Here is a 20,463-nt window from a genome sequence, read left to right on the forward strand (position 1 = left end):
TCCTTTCGTACGTCCTTGATATTAACATTTGAAAAGCGGTGGAGAAAAACTTCTCTCCACCAATCCCCCTGTGAGCGATCAATTAAAAGAGCTTCATAATTATCTGCAGCCAGCCGCTCAAAACCACCAGGAAACAAGAGTGTACAGAAAAGCACCTGAAGAGAGCGGAGAAAGTGAATCAGTACTTTGAACAAATGAGGACCTCATGGCCTGTAAAACAAAGAGGTGGTTAACTAAGTGATTAGAGCTTCTGCTCTGCTCAAGGGTACTTGAGCAAAACACTGTGGTGCGGATTCAGCATGACTGAGCTGTAGTCTGATGATTGTTCCGTGCTTCATTAAGTTGTGTTCACTAAGAGATTTATGCTAATCAAATCGTGACCCAAACAAGCTTGTTTAAAGAGCTCTGTGCAAGCTGTATATCTCTTCTGTCAACTTTCCAATAACGGCAAAATGCCAATAGAAAGAAAACCTTGTATTATTTGTGTAAATACTAAATGATTATCGACTGCATCTCGACTACATGTAAGACTCGTGTTAATCATTAAATGTCTTCATATTATATGGACAATATTCGGGAGAGAATAAATGAGGATGTGTCCGACGTCAGTAGCATCCCTGTAAAGCATACAATATATTTTTTATGTGTTTCTTTCCCCAAACCCCTGATTTGAATATCGATGACTTAAGGCCACAAAGCCACTGCTTTCTTTTTAAATATCAAATCCAGTTATGAAACAAGAGTCTATTGTATGCAACCTGCAAAATGAGACTTTGACATCAACTCAACCCAATTGAGTGAGTCACTGACCCCCCACCCTCTGTTTGTATGAAAAGTACTGAATACACTCATCTCCCTCTCTCTCTCTCTGTCTCTCTCTCTCTCTCTCTCTCTCTCTCTCTCTCTCTCTCTCTCCTCTCTCTCTCTCTCTCTCTCTCTCTCTCTCTCTTTCTCTTTGTCTCCCTCCCTCTCCCTCCCCCCCTCTCTTTCTCTCTCTCCCTCTCTATCCCTCCCCCTCCCTCTCTCTCTCTGTCTCTCCCTCTCCTCCCTCTCTCTCTCTCTTCCTCTCTCTCTCTCCCTCCCTCCCTCCCTCCCTCCCTCCCTCTCTCTCTCTTCCTCTCTCTCCCTCCCCCTCCCTCTCTCTCTGTCTCTCCCTCCCTCTCTCTCTTCCTCTCTCTCTCTCTCTCACTCCCTCTCTCCCCTCTCTCTCTCACTCTCTCTCCCTCCCTCTCTCTCTCTGTCGCTCCCCTCGCTCTCCGCTCTCTCTCTCTCTCTCTCTCTCTCACTCTCTCTCTCTCTCTCCTCCCTCCCCCCCCCCCTCTCTCTCTCTTTATGTCTTAAAATCTCAAAGTAGGAAGTACTAACAAATATTTCCTTCAATATTAGGTGTCCCAATATACATACGTGCTGAACATAATTAGGTAGGACTGTTTGCAAATGGTAGCCTATCTGTATCAGACTAAATTCTCCGTTTTCAGTTCACTAGTTAGCGAGCTGAACTGAAGTGCAGTCAGAGCTCAGGTCAAGCACTGAACGATTCGGTGAAAACATCTTTTGAACAAATCTTTTTAATGAACAAATTCTTGTGAATCCGCACCCTGAAAAGAACTGTTTCGCCCATAACAACTATCCAGCTCTCTGTCCCCTCAAAAGTCAGCACTGACTTGTCAACAGCACAAATTATTGAGTCAAAACTCACCAAAGATGAAATGAGTTGGAAGCAAGTTAAACTCGACACAAACAAATTGCACAGATATACTTCAGCTCTACACACCAATCCACTAATTGAAGCAATCCCATTGGAATTTAGTACAATTGCATATAGTACTTGCGCTTTAACACTTCCTGTGCAAAAACGCTGATTCTGAACACATTCTTATGTGGTCATTTTATTTCTTTTTTAAACTTGAAAAAAATTACATTTGGATTAATATATATATACTGTATTTATACACATATTCTGAAAAGCTTATGGCCCTAATCTTATCTTCTCCCCTCTCTGATGCCTTTGGTTGACACAGTGCTTTTCTCTCCCTGAGCATCATGCATGGGATGATGGATTTGATCGTGTCTTGAGCTAAGCTTTTGACATTTCAGTGTAACAAGTGGTGGTGACAATATCCCCCAAACAGAGCTGAGCAACAACAAAAAACAAGCCATTTGTGCCACGGCTCAGTGAAGGAGCGTAATGTCCACTCCCCCACTGGCAGGATAAAGAGTCACTGAAGTGGTCGTATGGCAGAGGAGACATTTTCCAGATGAGGTGAAATAAATCCGTCTTATCCAGCACCCCCTCCTGCCAGCTAAGTCTAAATCCTTGCCATAATTCCAAAGTCAAAGAGAGTGAGCATGACACCAGCACGCTGCCGTAGCAGGGGAATGGATAGACAATGACTCTGGGCTTCATCCTGGCCTGCCAGCATGCTCCGAGTGCGACACATCCACTCATTATAGAGTAAGCAGCTCGCCAGCACATGATCCCCTGGAAGAAACAAATAGCTTTTTTTCTGAACTAGAACAAGCTGTGGATGTCATTTTGTGCTAGGCCAGATATGGCAGAGCAGAGGGCAAAACAGCCAGTAAGCTGATGTGAGAGCTGAATCTGTTCAGATTGTTTGATTTTGCACAAGAGATGGAGAGGTCAAAAGGGAGAAACACCACTGAGAGGAAGGCAGATAAAATTGGAGTTGCACAAAATGTTTATACAGCGCTACAGGCATAAAGTGTTGTGTTTGAATTAATATTGAATAGGCCCTCCGACTCTGGTGGTAACTATAGTACCGAAAACCCTTCTATATACTGTACAACCTTGGCTCATAAACAAAATAATTTTTTTTTTTTTTTTTTTTTAATACCGGTAGGTGGAAAAGTAGTCTGAGGCCAGATAATATCCCAAAGCAACAAAGAATGAATTAGTATGGAGCCCCCAAAGTCCAAAAAAATGTATTATCTTTCATCAAATTATATTCTTGTTTGTGATTGTTGTGTCAACAAGTTATCTTGTTTGCACAAGATATTATGTTGTCGCACAAAGTGTTATCTTGTTTGCAGAAGTTATTATCTTGTACCAAGTATTTGATGTACAGCTGTATATTGAGCCTGAATTTGAAATGTTGTCGTTAATGAGAAAGATGGTATTGAGCACAGGCTGAGAAGATGGAGACGTGGGATGTTTCCTAAAATGTGCAAGACATTGAGCGAATGAGGTGTATGACTAGGTTTGAGTGTAACTGTAGCTTTTCATGGATACTGCCACATATTCAATGTTAGAGCTGCATGATATAAGGAAAAAATGCAATGAAGTTGTTGAATCAGCGATAACAATAATACCTGCGATTAAAAAAAACCCAGATATTAGAGTTTACTCTTAGTTCTGCCTTTCTGCGGCTTCCAGTAAATGACTGTTAAAATACAACAAATTGCTTGTTGAATTAAAAATGAAATGAAAGGATATGATTTCCAACTGTCTTTTATTGAATAAGTCAAACGTTGACCTGAATACAAAAGGCACATACAAAAAAAGAATCATGATGAATACAATTATGTTACATTTTAAAGTGCAGTTTTCTAAATCTCTTTCAACTAACTCAAAAGAATCCCTGAGTATAATTTCACAATGTTTCACGATGGCGATAAAAAAACAATGTATTGTGCAGCCCTAATTGATGTCAATGTGCTAGCTGCCGTTCAGTGTTAAGTGGCAATAATGGCATCATATTTAATGTATATCCTGATTGTTCTCTATGGTTCTTGAACATTGTAAGTCTCCCTTGTAGACCTCAAACTACTACCACTGAAAACACTTAGTCTCACCTACTATATAATAGATCCATTGTTTTTTTCTTACGATATTGTCTATGAGCGACACCCAGCTGAGGGAATATGTTTTATATGCAAACTTGTTGAGCTGTAATTTAACGCTAGTAATGCCACCAAACGAAGTCGTGCAATTACAGAAGTGCAAACTGTATTTTTGCAATGGCGACTTACATGAATGTGGTTGGTGATGCAGAAAATCAGAGCAAGAATACTGTATTCACATGGTTGTTCTTGCTCTCACTGAACTACTGAATGTGTTTGGCTGAATAAGGTATCATTCCTTTACAGGATTTCCTACGTTCATAGGTTCAGTAGTAGCTAGCACCCACATCACCGGAGCCTTAGTGGAATATGAGGCAGATAAGTTGACAGAAAAGTCCTTTCACATCATCGATATTCAGGTAAACTATTTGTACTCATTTCTGTCTGGTGATTGCTGGCACATATGCACATTTCATGCAGGTACGCTTTGCAATAGTGCTGCACGGTAGACTTTGCATATTTGTCAGAAATAACTTTGTTACATACGGTAATCGGTCACCATTAATAACCACAACGGGTTCTCTTTAAAAGCCTTTCACTGGTACCATTGTGGCATTGCTTTCATTGTGAAATGAACTTGAGATGCCTTTGCAGACCACCAATGAATGGCACAAGTGTGGATGTCAGATGGCCCGGCTCGGGTAAAGAGTCATCACAGAGTCAATGGTTTGAGCAAGGTATGTGCCAGTTTTGTCACCTGACGTAGTGGACCCCATCACCCTCGATCACCCCACTGGAAAAGCCAACAGACTCCATCACTGAACATTTTTTTATATAGCAAAAAAAACAATCACAAGATATGTTTGACTTATTTATTCATTAACAAATGTAAGTCAAATGTAAAAACCTTCTTATTTCTGTATGTAGCACTTTGGTTTGGCTTATTTGAAGCTAATGTTTGAGTTTTTATTCTATCGTTTCTGTAAATTGCACTCACATTGGTTTGGCTTATTTGAAGCTATTGTACTGCACTTAAAATGATTTCACCTATTTGAAGCTAATGTACTTGCAAGATTCTTGGTGTTCAGAGTTGCATCCTCATGATTGTTTGCACTTACTGTAAGTCGCTTTAGGCAAAAGCGTCAGCGAAATGTAATGTATTGTAAATCAAATGTGTGCCTTTGCTGGGAAAAGAGAAAAAGGTCGTAAATATAGAATGTCAATCATGCTTGAGTTTTTAAATCTCTTACTCTTTTTTAATGTTGCCCAGCTCCAGGTTCTGGTTTGGTAGATGGACATAGGACAACAAGAAAATATAAAACCTTTACCTTTTGCATTGTTGAAGGCCCAGAGGTGGAGACCACAGGCGGAGGGGAGTGTTGCACAATTGCCTGTGAAATAAATCAAGCAAACAAAGCTACTTAATCACTTTCATTTATCTTAGGTCACCTGAAGCAGTCAAGACGGGCAGACTACCAAGCATATTGTTGATAAGTTAGGCCATGATTACTTCCAGGCATGTGCACTGGGTCCACAACTTCATCATATGATGAAGAGAAATGTACAACCAAAGCCATTCCTGAGTACAAAAACCTTCATCCTCCTCTCACCCCCCCCCTTGTTTGCTTCAGGTTATACAAACACTTCCATATCATCCATACACTAAAAGGAGGATGAAGCCACTTTTGGATTATGTTTTTATGCTTGGTTCGGTTATTTTCTATTGGTATTTATCATAGATAATATTCAATCAACACAATTATTTCACAAAAACTAAAGTGATTTCCATGTATCCTTTGTTATCGGTCTGAGAGACCCTAATAAAAGTATGCGTCCATTTGTGGTTGGTTATCTTTCATGCCAACCAAATAGGCTCCCTCTTTTACAATTACATTAACAATAATAAATAAATCATAAATACCAGGGAGCAGGGTGGCATGACACATTTTTGCTTTCCAGCGCTGCTGCAGCTGATGGCACCGCCGTAGAGCGAACGCTAAAGCGTCTTCTTTTAGGTTTTTCTTTTCTCTCTGTATCCACAACCATTAGTTGTTGGTGTGTTGGAGGTACCTTATATACTGTCAGGGGGCGTTGATGATTCTTTAATTGCTTAGAAAGAGAGGAAGAGAGGAAGAGATAGAGAAAGAGAGAGAGGGAGAGGGAGGGAGGGAGAGGGACAGAGAGGGGGGGGAGGGAGAGTGAGGAAGAGAGAGAGAGAGAGAGAGAGGGAGAGGGAGAGAGAGAGAGAGGGAGCGGGAGAGAGAGAAGAGGGAGGAGGGGAGAGAGAGATATAGAGAGTATGTAGGAGAGCTCCGTCTATAGAGCTATAGTCTTGGGGATCGCCCTCTCGGCTGATTTTTTCTGCTCTGCTTTCTCTTTCTCTCTCTTTCTTCTTCTTTCGTCTCTCTCTCTCTCTCGCTCGCTCTCTCTCTCTCTCTCGCTCGTCTTTTCTTTCTCTCCCTCTCTCTCTCTTTTCTTTGCTTTTCTCTCGTTCTCTCTCTCGTCTCTCGCTCTCTCTAGCTTCTTTCTTTCTTCTCTCTCTCTCTTCCTCTCTCTCTTGTCTTTCTCCCCTCTCTCTCTGTTTTTTTTGTTATCTCTTTTTTCTCCCACAGAGAAAGAGAGAGCGAGAGAGAGCGAGAGAGCGAGAGAGATGAGTGTATTCAATACTTTTCATACAAACAAAGAAAAATAAATAAATATACAAGTGTATGTGTGTGTGTTTGTGTGTGTTAATGTGTGTTAATTTAAACTAGAATTACAGCGGTTGTATGCCTCCACCAACCAGTTAAGTTGCTGTTTGCATTCATGTCTGTCCAAAATGTCATCACTTCATCATTTCACATTAGTGTGAAATTGTAATAATTAGCATATGAATTATTGAGTAATGGCCAGAAAACGTGTTTTGTAAAGTCACAGTGACCTTCGACCACCCAATTCTAATCAGTTGATTAGTTGCCTCGACTCTTCTCTCCTTGTGTCTTTCCTTGCCTCCTCCGCTCGCATCTCAGGGGGGGGGACTAAGATGCAAGAAGAGGAAGCGAGGAAAGGAATTGAGGATGTACAAACTGAGAAATGAGCCCCCAGTATCCTGTACCATGTTACCTAGAACCTGTGCTTGCCTGCCTGATCCACAAACTGATGATTCTTTTCTTAGACCTGTGGAAACGTTTGCCTGTATGGACTGCCTTCCTGATGTACCTCTTTTCCCGCTCGATGGACTGCATTCGGGTCCAATTCCTGGTTGCCTCGCATTTGCCCCAGTGACCGTAATCTAAATATTCAATGGGATCTTTGGTTGTGAGTCAATAGAAACCACATAGAAAATGGGATCGCAAGTGGTGCCCTGCGATGCATTATTCATTCTATCTCATTTTCATAATTTTATGCAAATTGATAAGCAATAATTCATAAACATTAGAATAAGGGGAGGCAGTGCTGTGATTCTGACATTGCATCTACCCCCTTTAAACTAGACAACACACCGACATAGGATCTCCAGCACACAAAGATTTGCAAAGTTGGATTTAAGATCGAGCTCCTGCAGCTTCTGTGTCTCAAGCTACAAATTGAGAGCTTTATGTGGCAATTTAGTTTTTATTTTGGGTTTGATTGTTGCAGGGTTTTAAAAAATAGATGAAATATTTTCATGTTGAAGATTATCCATCCCTCCATTACTTCTGTGAAGTGCTATAACGCTGGCTGCCCGGCAGTTTGTGAGCCGAGCTTTTGGTTTCTGTACAGGCTCGATGGTACAAAGCCAAGGAACCTCACTGTGGTGACAATAATGGGTCACTGCACATAGTTACCAAGAAACAGTTCCAACTTGTAACTCCCCCAAACATGGCAAATTGTTGTTTTATTGTTTGTGTGTTGTGTAAATATACTAAAAGGAAATGGTCAGGAACAGGCAACACATCAAGAAACAGGAACAAGAAATCATGAACATGTACAGATGGCTGGATGCAAAGGTTACGGGCAACATTGACAATCTGGGCAGGAGCAGGTAGAGATGGGCTGGTATAAATACTGTGGGGGCTTGGGGGGTAATTGGGGAATGAGGAACAGGTGGAAGTAGGACTCAGGTGGCTTGTGGGAAAGTCTGAGAGCTTCTGGTGGATGGACGGAGAATGGAAAAAGTTTTCAAGAAATGTATGGGCCTGTGGGCAGTGGGAAGTAGACAGCGACAGAGGGACTGAGGAAAATAAAAACAGCTGAAACAGCTGTTGTGACATATGTGCTCATAACTGGACTGTAGAACTTTGACTTCAGCTCCGTACATAATGCACAGACTTGAAATTGATATATATCTTCTCATCTCACTCTCGGAAAGAAAACAAATAGTATTTCCCAAAATACTGAATATGCTTAGTTAAGCCAATTCGTTAATATTGCTCTCATAAATGACCATGTAATGGCGCTGCATTTTAAAACTAAGCATACTTCATTCCGTTACAGTTTTAAGTATGAGCCCTTTTATATAAAGTGCAGGCTGCCTTAAGCCACACTTAATTCTTTTTTTCATCAATTTCTTGTTTAATGAATCAATAATTGTTTTGCTGACACATGAAAGCAACATTTTTAAATTACATTAACCATTCATGCAGATTGGTTATCATTTATAAATAAAACGAACATGAAGTCTTTCTGCAACTTCAGAATTCGGATGAAGGAGTTTACAAGAAAACATGAAAGCGACATTAATCAAACTCATGCCTTGTTTTCTCAAGTGCCCTCAAGTTAAACACAATGAGGTTGTTACCGGATGATAGTTGATTCTGACTTCAAAATAAAAGTCTGAAATGTCATGGGGGGGAAAAAAGTGGCTTACACAAGTCAGAAAGAAAATGTATGTAAGCCCATACATAGTGAAATCATTATAGATTTGATCTAGCTGGTAAGTAGATAAAGTATGTTAATATTACAGTTGGTAGTATTAAAGTGCCCCCTAGTTTCTTTGGCTGAGGTCCTGCAGCTGTGGCAGGCAGCAGGCGGGACAGCTGCAGGTTATTAGGCTGATTGGCTTGCTGATAAATAGGCCGGAAACAGGTGTTTAATGTCTTTGGCATTGCGGTGAAGTTACGCGGATACCCACTGAAAGGATTTTAAACTCCTTGTTAAACTCCACATTAATTTTGTGTACACAAATATTGTTGATTGTGTTCCTGAATAATGCAAATCTGTGTGCTATCAAGTCTTTGCCTACAGTCCTATCTGAGGTGGAAAATGGACAAATGGATTGATAGTAGTAGACAAATTGCCTTTCCAGTAATTTACACCTGAGACAGAAAAGTGATTCCAGTACTTGGCAGCAGAAATGTAAGGTCTCAACTGTTCAACATACATTTAAAATGTAATCTTTAGGTTATGTTTTATAATCTTCTGAATTCCACACAGAGCTTTTGAATTCCACCTGTGTCACATCTCAACTGTGTCATGAAGACTATTTGAATATCCACATACTAAGTCCTTCAAATGCCTGTGCAAATATTGTTCATTTGTGAGTTTAAGTGGAAAAGTGTAGACACCTGAAACGTATAATCAAATGGAATGGATTGTGTATATTTGTGTAAAAGCTTTTTTTCTTTTTTTTTTTTCGGTCTGCTAATGTCGTGCATTTACTTGCTGATAAGAAGTTTTGATACCTGTGCTTTGAGAGTTTGCTGAAGCCATTTGAACACTTTTTTTCTTGTTGCAAGAGTCAGGTAGGTTATATCACAGGAAACGTATTAATACCACCATGTCGGGAGAAACCCATTTCAGTAAAACATACTGAAATGCATAAATGGTCATATCATACATTTTTTTTGCAGTTCACAAAAAGGCAACATACTTTACTGTTTTGAATAAGCATGAATTGAGCCAATGCACTACAACAAAACTGTAACTTTAGGAATGCCATTGCCAATTGAACTTCACAAAGATTAATTAAAAGGTTTTGCCAAATATATATAATGAATAGTTTTCCCTCAAGTAACTTTTTTGCCCTGTGGCTATGTCAACAGTATACTCAATAATAAGTATATTACATGTATGATTATAAGTATAAATAGAGCTGTTTTTACTTAGTGTATATTATTTTATACCCTGGTATAGCTATGAATGGACCTTTTCAGTGTGAACACACTACATACTTAAAACCTGCTAAGGAGTATGTAGTATGGAATTGGGAGACAATTGAGCTGTATTTGAAATCGCATATTGAAGTTCTGCATACTCAATCTGTATGTAATACATATGTCTACTAAATTACAATTAAGTATGCCTAAACCAAGAGACTGTTCACACTGAAGTAAACTCAAGCATCCGGGCATTTCTCTTGTGCACAAAATCCACATTGATGTCATACTTAGTATGAATACTATAGTATGCGATTTTGAAAAGACCCCTGGTGTGGACCCCACCGTCTTCTGCATTAATGTCATGCTTCTGCATGACATTGATGATTGACAGAATCATGACAGAAGATGTCATGCCATCTTCTGCCAGAATGTCAAAGATATTAATATGAGATAAATAATAAAACGTCTGGTAGATATGTAATATCCGCTGGTCACTGAAGAATGCATTTCATTTCCCACTTGATAGCTTCAATCCTTTAGGCTCTTCCATTGAATGTGACATTTAATATTTCCTTTTTGAGCCTTAACTGCCTGTGCTTGGAATTATGTCAGCCAATGAAAACTGGTCTCAATAAGTAAGCATCTCAGGGTTGATTTTGAGGTAAAACCCCAGACTCATAATTATTACAAAAACGACCATTCCTAATAATAATAATAATAATAATAATAATAATAATAATAATGATATAATAATGATAATAATAATGATAATCTTATATGATTCCCTAATTGGAAACATTTTCACTTCTTAGCTGTATTTTGTATGTTTTATTTTGATAGTTCATACAGGAAGTGCTGTATTTTACTCTCCCGTGTTTGACGCTCAGAGGAGTCAGAGGGAGGCAGAGTTGAAAACGGCGTGGAAAGGGAGGACGGTCGGCGGTACCGAGGGTCACAGGGATGTACAGTAAACACAGGCAGAAAAATGTCCAAATATCACCGGCAAAATGTGGACGTTTGCTCGTTTTTCTTTATTTTCTGTTGCTGAACGGCACACTGGACAGAGCCAGCGGAAACACCGGAGAACAAGGTAAAGAAAAGAGCGGACATGCTGTAAAACTTCTTTTAGCATCTACCAGTTGCGTCTTGAAGCATTGAACCCCAATTGATAAACATGTATGAAACGTTTAAAGTGTAATTCAGTATAACGCAGTTTAATTGAAGCGGTATTTGTTTAGTGGGATAGCACTGAAACTTTACTTAGAGTAATTAGCCGTTATATAAAGCCCAGGGCTGCGTACGCCAAATTCCGTATAGAAATATGGCAATTTAATATCACGTTCCTTATCAGGCAAAGGCACAAGATTCACATGATGTACTAGATCTTTCCTAAATAGCATGTATTCAATATTTATATTGCCATAGGCTTGCACCTAAAAAAACAACACATAATCACTGAATAACACTGTGATAAACATCTCTACTTTTATTACTGGGTCTCTGGTTAACTCCCACAATTGCCTCCTCCTCAAATTTGTAGGTGGTGGGTTCCAGGGGGTGAATAAGGTCACATTCAAAAAGTTAACATTATTGAGTCATGGCTTTCATGCCGAAATTGACGCAAGACGTTAGGTTTTCTAAAAACAAGGTTTATTATGTTGTATTATATGTTGCTATCTCACTGTATGCAAGGTAACATTAAATTGTCAGAGTTTCAAACGTGTTTCGGGTGAGCGTCTATCAATCCTAACACGTATCGAAGCGAGCGGCTTTCCGTTCACCACATCTTTTCTTGTTTAATATTTATTTAAGAAGTTTGGGAAGTTCTGTATTGTAGAAGAACACACGTTTAAAAATATATTTAGGCTTGTCGACGAATTGTCTGTAGTATAGATGTTAACAGTTGTTTTTTCCAGCCAAACTACAGAATCAGCCCTGTCCTCTTTGTGCGTTGTCCATAAAAGGCAGCAGTTTAGAGGAATACCGGAATACAGCTGACCGGTACAGTAGAGCCGTCATGATTTTAGCCAATAATGCCACAGAGAGTCCGTTTTTGTGGACTTTATAAGTGAAACCACCACAATGTAAATTCCTGTTTGGATCTTATTACTCACTGTTAGGGGTGGGTCTGACTTGGCTGGCAGTCCTGACAGCACTCAGTATTTAAAAGGACCTGAAATGAACTCTAAAACTTAAATTGAATGTATTCAGCGCCTTCCCATTCTCAGCCAGCCAGATAAAGACCAGTGTATGTGATAGTGGCTGGTATGAAGATGCATCACCCTGTCCAGTCATGTGGTCTGAACTACCCCAAGGAAAAGTAAGACTCAAACACTATCCCCCATACAAGAAAGACATTCCAAGTTAATGTAGTTAACAACCCGTGTGCGCGTGCGTGCGTGTGTGTGTTTGGCATCTTCACTGACATCAACACACAGTCGAGTTTTCAGTGAGAGAACACAAATCTAATGTTTAAAATATAAAACGACATGAACTGTCAGATGCAATCCAACACTACAGCCCTGTACTTTTTTACTTTTTCTATATATCATTTTAATTCATTTATTTATTTCACTATTTATTTAAATGTATTATTTAAATGTATTTTTGTTAATTTAATTCATTGTCTTTCATAATAGTAATTGCAGTTGTAGTAGCTGCTTTGGCAACACATGAGTGAGTAAGATGGTATATGAGATTTCAATCAGTGGTTGTGGGTAAATAGTGTTTATTTGCCTGTTTGAAATGTGTAATAGAGGTTGCCGTAATGTAATATGGGATCTCATTCCAGAATTGATTGTATGTTTGAAAAAATGTTCTCTGACCATAATTGTTTTTGTAAGGCGGTACTGGAATGCGAAATTAATCTTGTGATGCGTTCCTGACTTGAGTTATGTCTTGGAAGTAGAGTAGTGTTGGAGGGGAGTTAGTTTTATGGATCTGAAAGTCAAATTTAATGGCTTATTGTTGTAGTTCTGAAAAGTTTAATTAGTTTTAGTTTTTTTTATTTGATCACATTTCACTAAGATGCCTCAGTTTTATAATCGTCTTCCGTTTTAATTAGCTGCCGATGCAAACTCAACGCTTCCTCCATGTTCACCTGTTGTCTTGATTAAAACACGTCGCACAAAGCTTCGCCAGTATGTTTTCGGCTTTTCTTAAATACACTCCACACTTAACACATCCATCTGGGAACTTGATTTACAATGTGTAATGTGTTTTAATGTCATTATCTTCTATCATTGAAGCTCACACTGCTCACCGTCAGTGATGCTCAGCACTTCCTGCTCGGATGTTTCACATTAAAAGCCCAACCGGTAACTTTACTGTGATTTTAAGAGCGATCAAAAACTGACAAAGTAGAAGATTGGATATAATAGGTGAATGAGGACAGAATTTGTATTGAAACAAGGTGTTCTCAGCAGAGTGGTGAGTGACATGACTCTGTTGTTGTATTGATGGAATTAGCGCTGTGGAAATTAACATTATACTGAATTTACAAAGCCTTATTTTTCATGCTTTGCCACGCCTCGGTATTATATAAAATGTTTCAATACTGACTTATAATTGAGAATTTAGGGTACCGGTATGTCCTGCAAGCTATTTCCCATTCAAACAACACAGTTGTTATAAAAGATGTCAGTAACACTAAATGTACAGTGCAGTTAATCCGTTTTTGGACAGTGACACATTTTTAGTTTATTTTTCAGCTCTTGATTAAGGAGTTGTAGATGAGCACAGATACTGGTTAGTAAGCGCTTCATTTGTGCAACTTCTTCATAATTATATAATACCATATGTCCCACACTAGTCTCCCGCTGCTGGAAATTGGCAGCAGGTCCAACATAAGAGGACTGTGCCATTTCTTTTTTTGTCTGTCCGTCCACCTCCTCCCTTCATGTTTTACCATATTGTTTTTAGTTTTTGTCGATCCAGCATTTTCTTCTGCGGCATGGTGTCCACCACTAATGCACCAGAAAATTGGCTGCATATCATAACTGGCCAAAAAACAATCTAAATAGAACGATGATAATGGGCTGTTCCTCTGTTCCAACTGCCTGCTTGAAAATACCCTCCAAAAAACAATACATCAGGCGAGCGTTGATTGTGTGCCATTAAAACGGCGAGCTAATTTGCAGCAGTCAGCAGAACCACAGTAATCAACCATCACATCTGCCATTAACAGCTCATCTTTGAACACAGCCTCTGATCATCTGAAGACAATAAACCGTCACAGGGAACCATTTCTTTTTATATACATTAAAATAACCGCATAACAAACAAGTATTCCTTGAATTGTGTAATGTAAAGTATTGTGAATCTATGTAATGTGCAGGACATTTTACAGTAAAAAAAGAAAAGAAAAAGAGAAGAAGGTATAATCAGGACCAGTAGTCCAGTCTTTAAGATCTTGGAGTTACAACTCTTGTATTATATATGTGGATATGTCTGCACATATAGCTGAGAGGAGGATTGATTCAAGGACTCCTTAATAATCACACTTCATCTTTGTTCCCCTTTCTCATAGGCTCAAGAATAAAACAAATGTGGAACTCATATATTAGCAAGCAGAACTGTGTGAGCCTTTCAGAGAAGCCGTACCAAGACAAATTCCTACTTCTCTTTTTTCAAAACACCACTTCTTTGTCCATGTTGTGTTTTGGTCAAGCACATACTCCATAGCCCACATGTGATGCATTCCTTTGAAATGTTTTACAGCACTGTTTCTTGCCTCAAGGTAAATACAGTATGTCTCAGTGGGCAGCACCACCTTACCCTACTTTACCTTAGCAGAAGTGACTGACAAGACTTTTAATTCAATTTGAGTGTTTTTTTTTGGCCCAGTTAGACAAATGTGGGTGGAGTTTGCTTGCATTGTAGACATGTTTCAGTTGAGTTCATTTTGAGTGGCATTCTCATTTAGTCACAGATGCAGTTGAAAGGATTTTAGATTGCTATAAATGCAGTGACATCCTTGACTTGCACCATGAAACTTTCAGATCAGGTGGCTCAGTAATGGTTCTGCGTGATATCCCTGGCATTACATTAAGAAGAGGTGCTCGAAAACTTCATTTTGGTCAATATTGAGATCACTATTATTTAACACAATTAAGGTCAATTCATACATTCGGCATCCGCGAGGGTTCGCTATGGTCCTCGTGACTCGAATCACGTCATCCGCCATGTCCGCGAGGGTCTGAGTGGACCATCCGTGTGCAACCCAAAATTTGTGACCGCGTGGACTGTACGCTTAGCAAGCGCGTCGACTGTTTCGTTCCACACTCCAGTCCAGTTAGTGGTGAAAAAGATAACAAACGGATTAATTGTTTTAAAGAGAGGTTGTGTGAGGACCAGCATGAATATAATTAATCTTTAAGGGAAAACAAAGACAACCAAATCGCATGAAACTCCTTTCAAACAGCGTAACGTGGCGTGTGGATCGGCAAATGCACATGTTTTGAACGCGCAACGCGGAAAGTATGTACGCGCCTTTATTCACTGCCTTTGGAAACATCTTGCAAAAGTCACATCAAAAAAGCATGTTAAACGAGACGGGGTCCGTGTTGCAAGACGAGTCGGGTAGGTTACCGACATCGCAACACCTCAAGATCAGCTATAGTCACTAGTTGGGTTAATGTGTAGGTTTGCACTTCTGCATGAGTTCTTACCCTGCAGCTCAGAAAATGTTACTTCACTCCATGCTGCTTCCTGTTCACATGCTCTGCACACTTCCTGATTGCTCTCTTTGTCAGTCTTCTCACACTTTCAATCGCAGACATGTCATCAAAAGGTTAAAAAAGCCCTCCAAACTTCTAATGCACTTTTGCCCTGCCGGGATTCAAATGAACTCTGTGCTCAGCAGTTTTCTCCACAATATCTGCCTGCAACACGGCCCATTTACAAGGCGCTGCAGCCCAGGGCCTGCGCTCCACATGTTTTTGCAATGCATGGCCTGTTCTAGGAGCCCAGAGGATTCTGTATGCAATGATCTGAGAGCTTTTGAAAGCGTGGGCTGTTATTTCCAGGGGGGGCTGAAGGGACTGGCTGCGCAGTCTGCAGAACTGTTGCGGCTCGACCTCTAAACAGGCAAACTTTCATTGGAGACACGTTCTCCGACATTGCCCAGCTCACCTTTTCACCCCCCCCCTATTTTCCACCTGCAAACACCAGGCCGGCGTGACAGCAAGGTTGCATACTTGAATAATATTTTGTTTGAAATCTAACAAGATTTCATAGTTGTTATTTGTACAGCCACATAAATACTGTGCAAGGTCCTTTTCTGGTCTGATGTGTGGGCTTCTTTTAGTCATTAATTTCCCAAGCGTTATGTTTATGCTTTGTGGGTCTGCAGTGTGTAGGTGAGGTCCTGCCATAAAGTGCTGTGTCTCTGAGAGCTTCCTGTTCCAGTCTGTCTCCATGCAAGGATGGAGGGTAATATAGTTCAACAGAAACACATGAAGTTTGTAAACCCTTTTATGATGAACTGAGAAAAGAGATAACTGAGCTGCCTATTCTCTGAGAGCGAGTGTCATATGCTATTTAAATGATTACATAACTTAAAGCCGTACTGTAAAGCATATATTTCTCTAAATGTGTGTGCATTGAATATCACATATAAGTTGTTTGTGTTACACCAGTCCACCGGGGATAAAAACTCACTCCTGTAATCAGAGTACATTCCCTTGAGATTAAATATTGTGGAAGTGATCCCTTCCTCATGCAGACGTGAATAATTTGATTACATCTCCTCCCCGGAAAAGCGCCAGGATGAGACACACTTGTGATGATACAAACACAACATACTGCACTGACGCTCAGCTCGGCTCAGAGGAATGCTGTTTGTAGAGATAGACAGTTGGCAGGTGTACTTTGGCAGAAAATACTTCTCAATGAAACAGCATAGTGAGATGTGTGGATTGTTCCTTATTTGATTGAGTTTCTACAAACGCAAACACAAAGTTTTATTCGTCGTTTGTGGATGATAGTAGATATTTCCCAAAGGGCTACCATTACTTTTTATAATTAATATTCGTTAATGTTTTTTTTCTTCAATTAACCGTTTGGTCTACAAAATGTCAGAAACATCAAATATTTGGCACTTTGCTTCATGAATGATTTAAACATTTCATAGATGATCAAAACCAGCGATCAGGTTCCATTTTGGATCTTCTATCCAATTGGCAGAATAACTCGATTTGCTCTGCCTACTACAACTACTAATCTCTTATCAAACCCCTAATCTCTGACAAACATCACCAGCAGCAGATTATGTCAGCCTTAGCTAATTGACATTAATTCCATAACAGCTAAAATTAGACTTTTGGCTGTTTTGTGGTTAAACGCTCTCTACAGGAATATGTGTACTCAGCAAAAGATGCTTTTTGAGGGAAAAGAGACATAACTCAGTAACACTATAGAGGCCAATTTATGACTCCTGATTGGAGTTTGTAGGAAGCACAAGCACGTCTGCTCTGCTGAATGTGTGCAACTCTGCTACTCACCGGGTCTGTGTCCATACTGTATGATCAAGGCTGAAGTGAGCCGTGTGTTTTCGTAGTTCAACAAGAATAAAAGAGTGATGACTCTTCTCAGCAAGTCACATTCATGCTGACGATTGAATTTGCCAACATTTGTCCCCCCCTCCCAAAGGTCCAAATTGGACCCCGAAATCTTCTGTCATTTGCAAAAGTGACCCCCCGGCCAAAGCAAGTTGAGTATCCCTGGTTTAGAATATAAAGAAGACAAACAAGCGTGACCTACTATTATTATGAGAAAGCTCCGTTGGTTATTAGCGAAAGGCTTTGAAACATTTTTCAACGTCAAAATAGTAAAAACCCTACAGACCCTAAAGAATGCTTTTGTTATTTTCTTCTTTGACATGAAATTAAAGTGGATACATACAACCAAGATAAACACAATTTCCCAACACCTGGAAATGACTCATCTAGAGTAGAGCATGTCTGAATGACTGCTGTGATGAATCAATTGGTGATAAAGACGAGCAAAACCCACACTTATTTATATGTAAATGTTACAGCTTTTCAGGAATTGCAGAAATAATTTGCAGCGTATCATTGGATCTGGCTATTATTCTGTCTCACACACGCATTCTAAAGGGGCTCTCTTTCTATCAGGTGTGAGGGGAAGGTGAACACTCAATCATCTGTTCAGATAGGGAACTGCTTTCCCCTCACAGCACTCGTACTGATCCATCCCACCACTTCAGTTCTGTGGAAAAACTAGGAAGGAGGAGAGAGAAGGGAAGGAAACTCCACTGAACACCTCATTAAAACTGGGACGAGTTCAGGAATACTTGAACTGAGAGAGAAAGAGAGAGACAAAAATGTCATCTTTATTCTGTTTGACCCCCCCCCCCCCCCCCATCGACCACAGGCTGCCATCAGTCCACTCTGACTGGGTGAACCAGAAAGAGAGAAAGAGGTGTAAAAGACGTTGCTCTCTCACTTGAATTTATGCTTTAACTGAAGTGCGGTTCCTTGGTGATAATTGGCCCCTGGTGTATGTCACCAACAGTTCTAATCAGCTGGTGGTCTCACAGAACACTTCTCACAGTCTCAATATTGCTTTATCTGTTTCTCAACGGACAATAATTTGGAGGTTAAAAAGCACCAAATGATCAGCATTGTAAGAATCTGTGGGTTTGACTTAGCAGTCTACACATCAGTGGTTTATTACTTACTTACTTACACATGTTGATAGCATACAGTGAGTGATGTGTTCACGAGGGGTGTATGGTAACAGACAGTCAGAGATGTATTTTGGTACCAGGCATTGACAGATTTATAGACAAGCAGTCATTTAAACTGTATTATATCTCACACTGGCAGACTGGCGTGATATGGTGGGATGAGTTCTCTTTTCTTCGTCTTTTTTTCCCCATCCGAATGTAGTGTATAATCATGACATTTAAACACATCATTTTGTCCTTTCAACAAATTGTTTTCAAAGTTTCTAGCATTTATTAGACCAAACAACTCAATTAATCCAAAGAAAAAAAAGTAATTGTCAGATTAATTGATAATGAAAAGAAACGTTAGTTGCACCGCTAGTCAACAGAGTAAGGTAAACTTGGGTGTAGTCTGCATAATTAATGCGTGTTTGTTTGTTTTTTTGGTGTCATTTGGCCCAGTGGAAGCATGTATATGGTAATAACGGAGGCCAGAGGAGTGAGCCTTGTGGAACTCCTTAATTCATGTTGGTCTATTCAGATGTATTGCCAAGTGAGACATAATAGTTGCGGTCCTGAAGATCCCTTTTGAACCACTTTAGGACTGTCTGAGAGTCCAACCCATTTTCCCAGTCTGTCTGGTCAACCATATCAAAGGCAGGACAAACATCTTATAGGACTTAGACTGAGATGTTGCATGAATATAGACAAATATCATTCAGAACCTTAATGAGTCTCAGCACTGCTCTCATTAATCCAGGCGGTGAAATCACGACCTGAGTATCTCTGCTATTTTTCTCTCATCATGTTTATGAGTTTTAGATATATTACCTTTTAGTATTCATGCACAATGATGATGTATAATTCATGAGGATAATTCAAATGCTGAAGTTTGGTCAGCACTAACATAATCCACTAAAAGCAAAGTTAGTCTTTCAAAAACCTAATTTAAATACCTTGAAATATCCATTTCAAACATCAAATATAAAGACACATACAGTACGCAAGAAAGTTATGAAAGACTTGGACAGATTCTGATTGGATACGACAGGAGAAGCAGATCTTGCTGCGACTGTTGTCATTCTACCAGCCCCTTGGCTCACGCTTCAGAAGACAGAGATCACAAAAATGAGTTCTTACTTTTTCTTTTAATGAGGCTGTTGGCGGCATTAGTAGTAAGTCTCCTCAATGCCCAGTCAAAACGAAGCGCCTACACCGCCAACTCTTAGTGCTTGATGTTTGTACTGTATTTGTGAATACTGTATATTTGAACAAGTTTCTCAGAGTTTAGAATCTCAGTTTGGGAAATAATGTACACCCCTCCTTGTCTCTCCATCTAACTTTGTCTTCTTGTTGTCCCACAAGCTTCTCACCACCATCCCCAGTTTCACAAAAAGTCCCCAAAGTGGGTTAAAGAAAAAAAAGGACATGATCCATTCACATTCAATCTGGCACTGGATGGCAGGGAAAGCATATGCTATGCCATCTCAGTTCTCTGTAGTCCCACCCTGGGCATTAACCTCAGGGGAAAGAAGAAGAAAAAGATGGGATTCTGCTCTTGAACAGGACTTTCATTGTATGCACCAGCTATGCAAACAGACCAGAGGATAGATGATAATAGGCCAAATAGAGGTGGGTTGGAATCCGATAACATAAAGCAGCTGATTGCCCCCCTCCATTGAAATTACCCACTTTATCTCTTCCCTTTTTTGTCTACCTAGAGAGCCCACTCCACTCCCTTTACAAAGTGAATCCACACAGTCATTTCTCAAGAAGATAAAGTATTTGCTGTATATTATTCCTCCTTTCTCTTCACACCCCTCTCCCCCCGTCCTCCCGCTCCTTATCTTTCAGCCGCTGGAGTAGATATCTGCCGCTGTCAGATATAGATCACACCTCTCATTGTTTTCCCCC

General features: G+C 39.9%; 1 protein-coding gene across 2 annotated transcripts in view; it reads left to right on the top strand.

Annotated features, from left to right (window-relative positions):
- Window positions 1–10,770: 10,770 nt before the first annotated feature.
- The window catches only part of adam19a (ADAM metallopeptidase domain 19a), a 156,439-nt gene continuing 146,746 nt past the window's right edge, over window positions 10,771–20,463 (top strand). Inside the window, exon 1 of one of the 2 annotated variants that reach the window (XM_029454487.1) lies at window positions 10,771–10,950. In XM_029454487.1, the coding sequence (XP_029310347.1) occupies window positions 10,821–10,950 (130 nt within the window). In that variant the 5' untranslated portion in view covers window positions 10,771–10,820. The remainder of the gene's footprint in view (window positions 10,951–20,463) is intronic. The other variant, XM_029454489.1, reaches the window with a different exon arrangement.

Source organism: Cottoperca gobio, chromosome 18 (genome assembly GCF_900634415.1).
Source record: "Cottoperca gobio chromosome 18, fCotGob3.1, whole genome shotgun sequence".
NCBI classification, from domain to species: domain Eukaryota; kingdom Metazoa; phylum Chordata; class Actinopteri; order Perciformes; family Bovichtidae; genus Cottoperca; species Cottoperca gobio.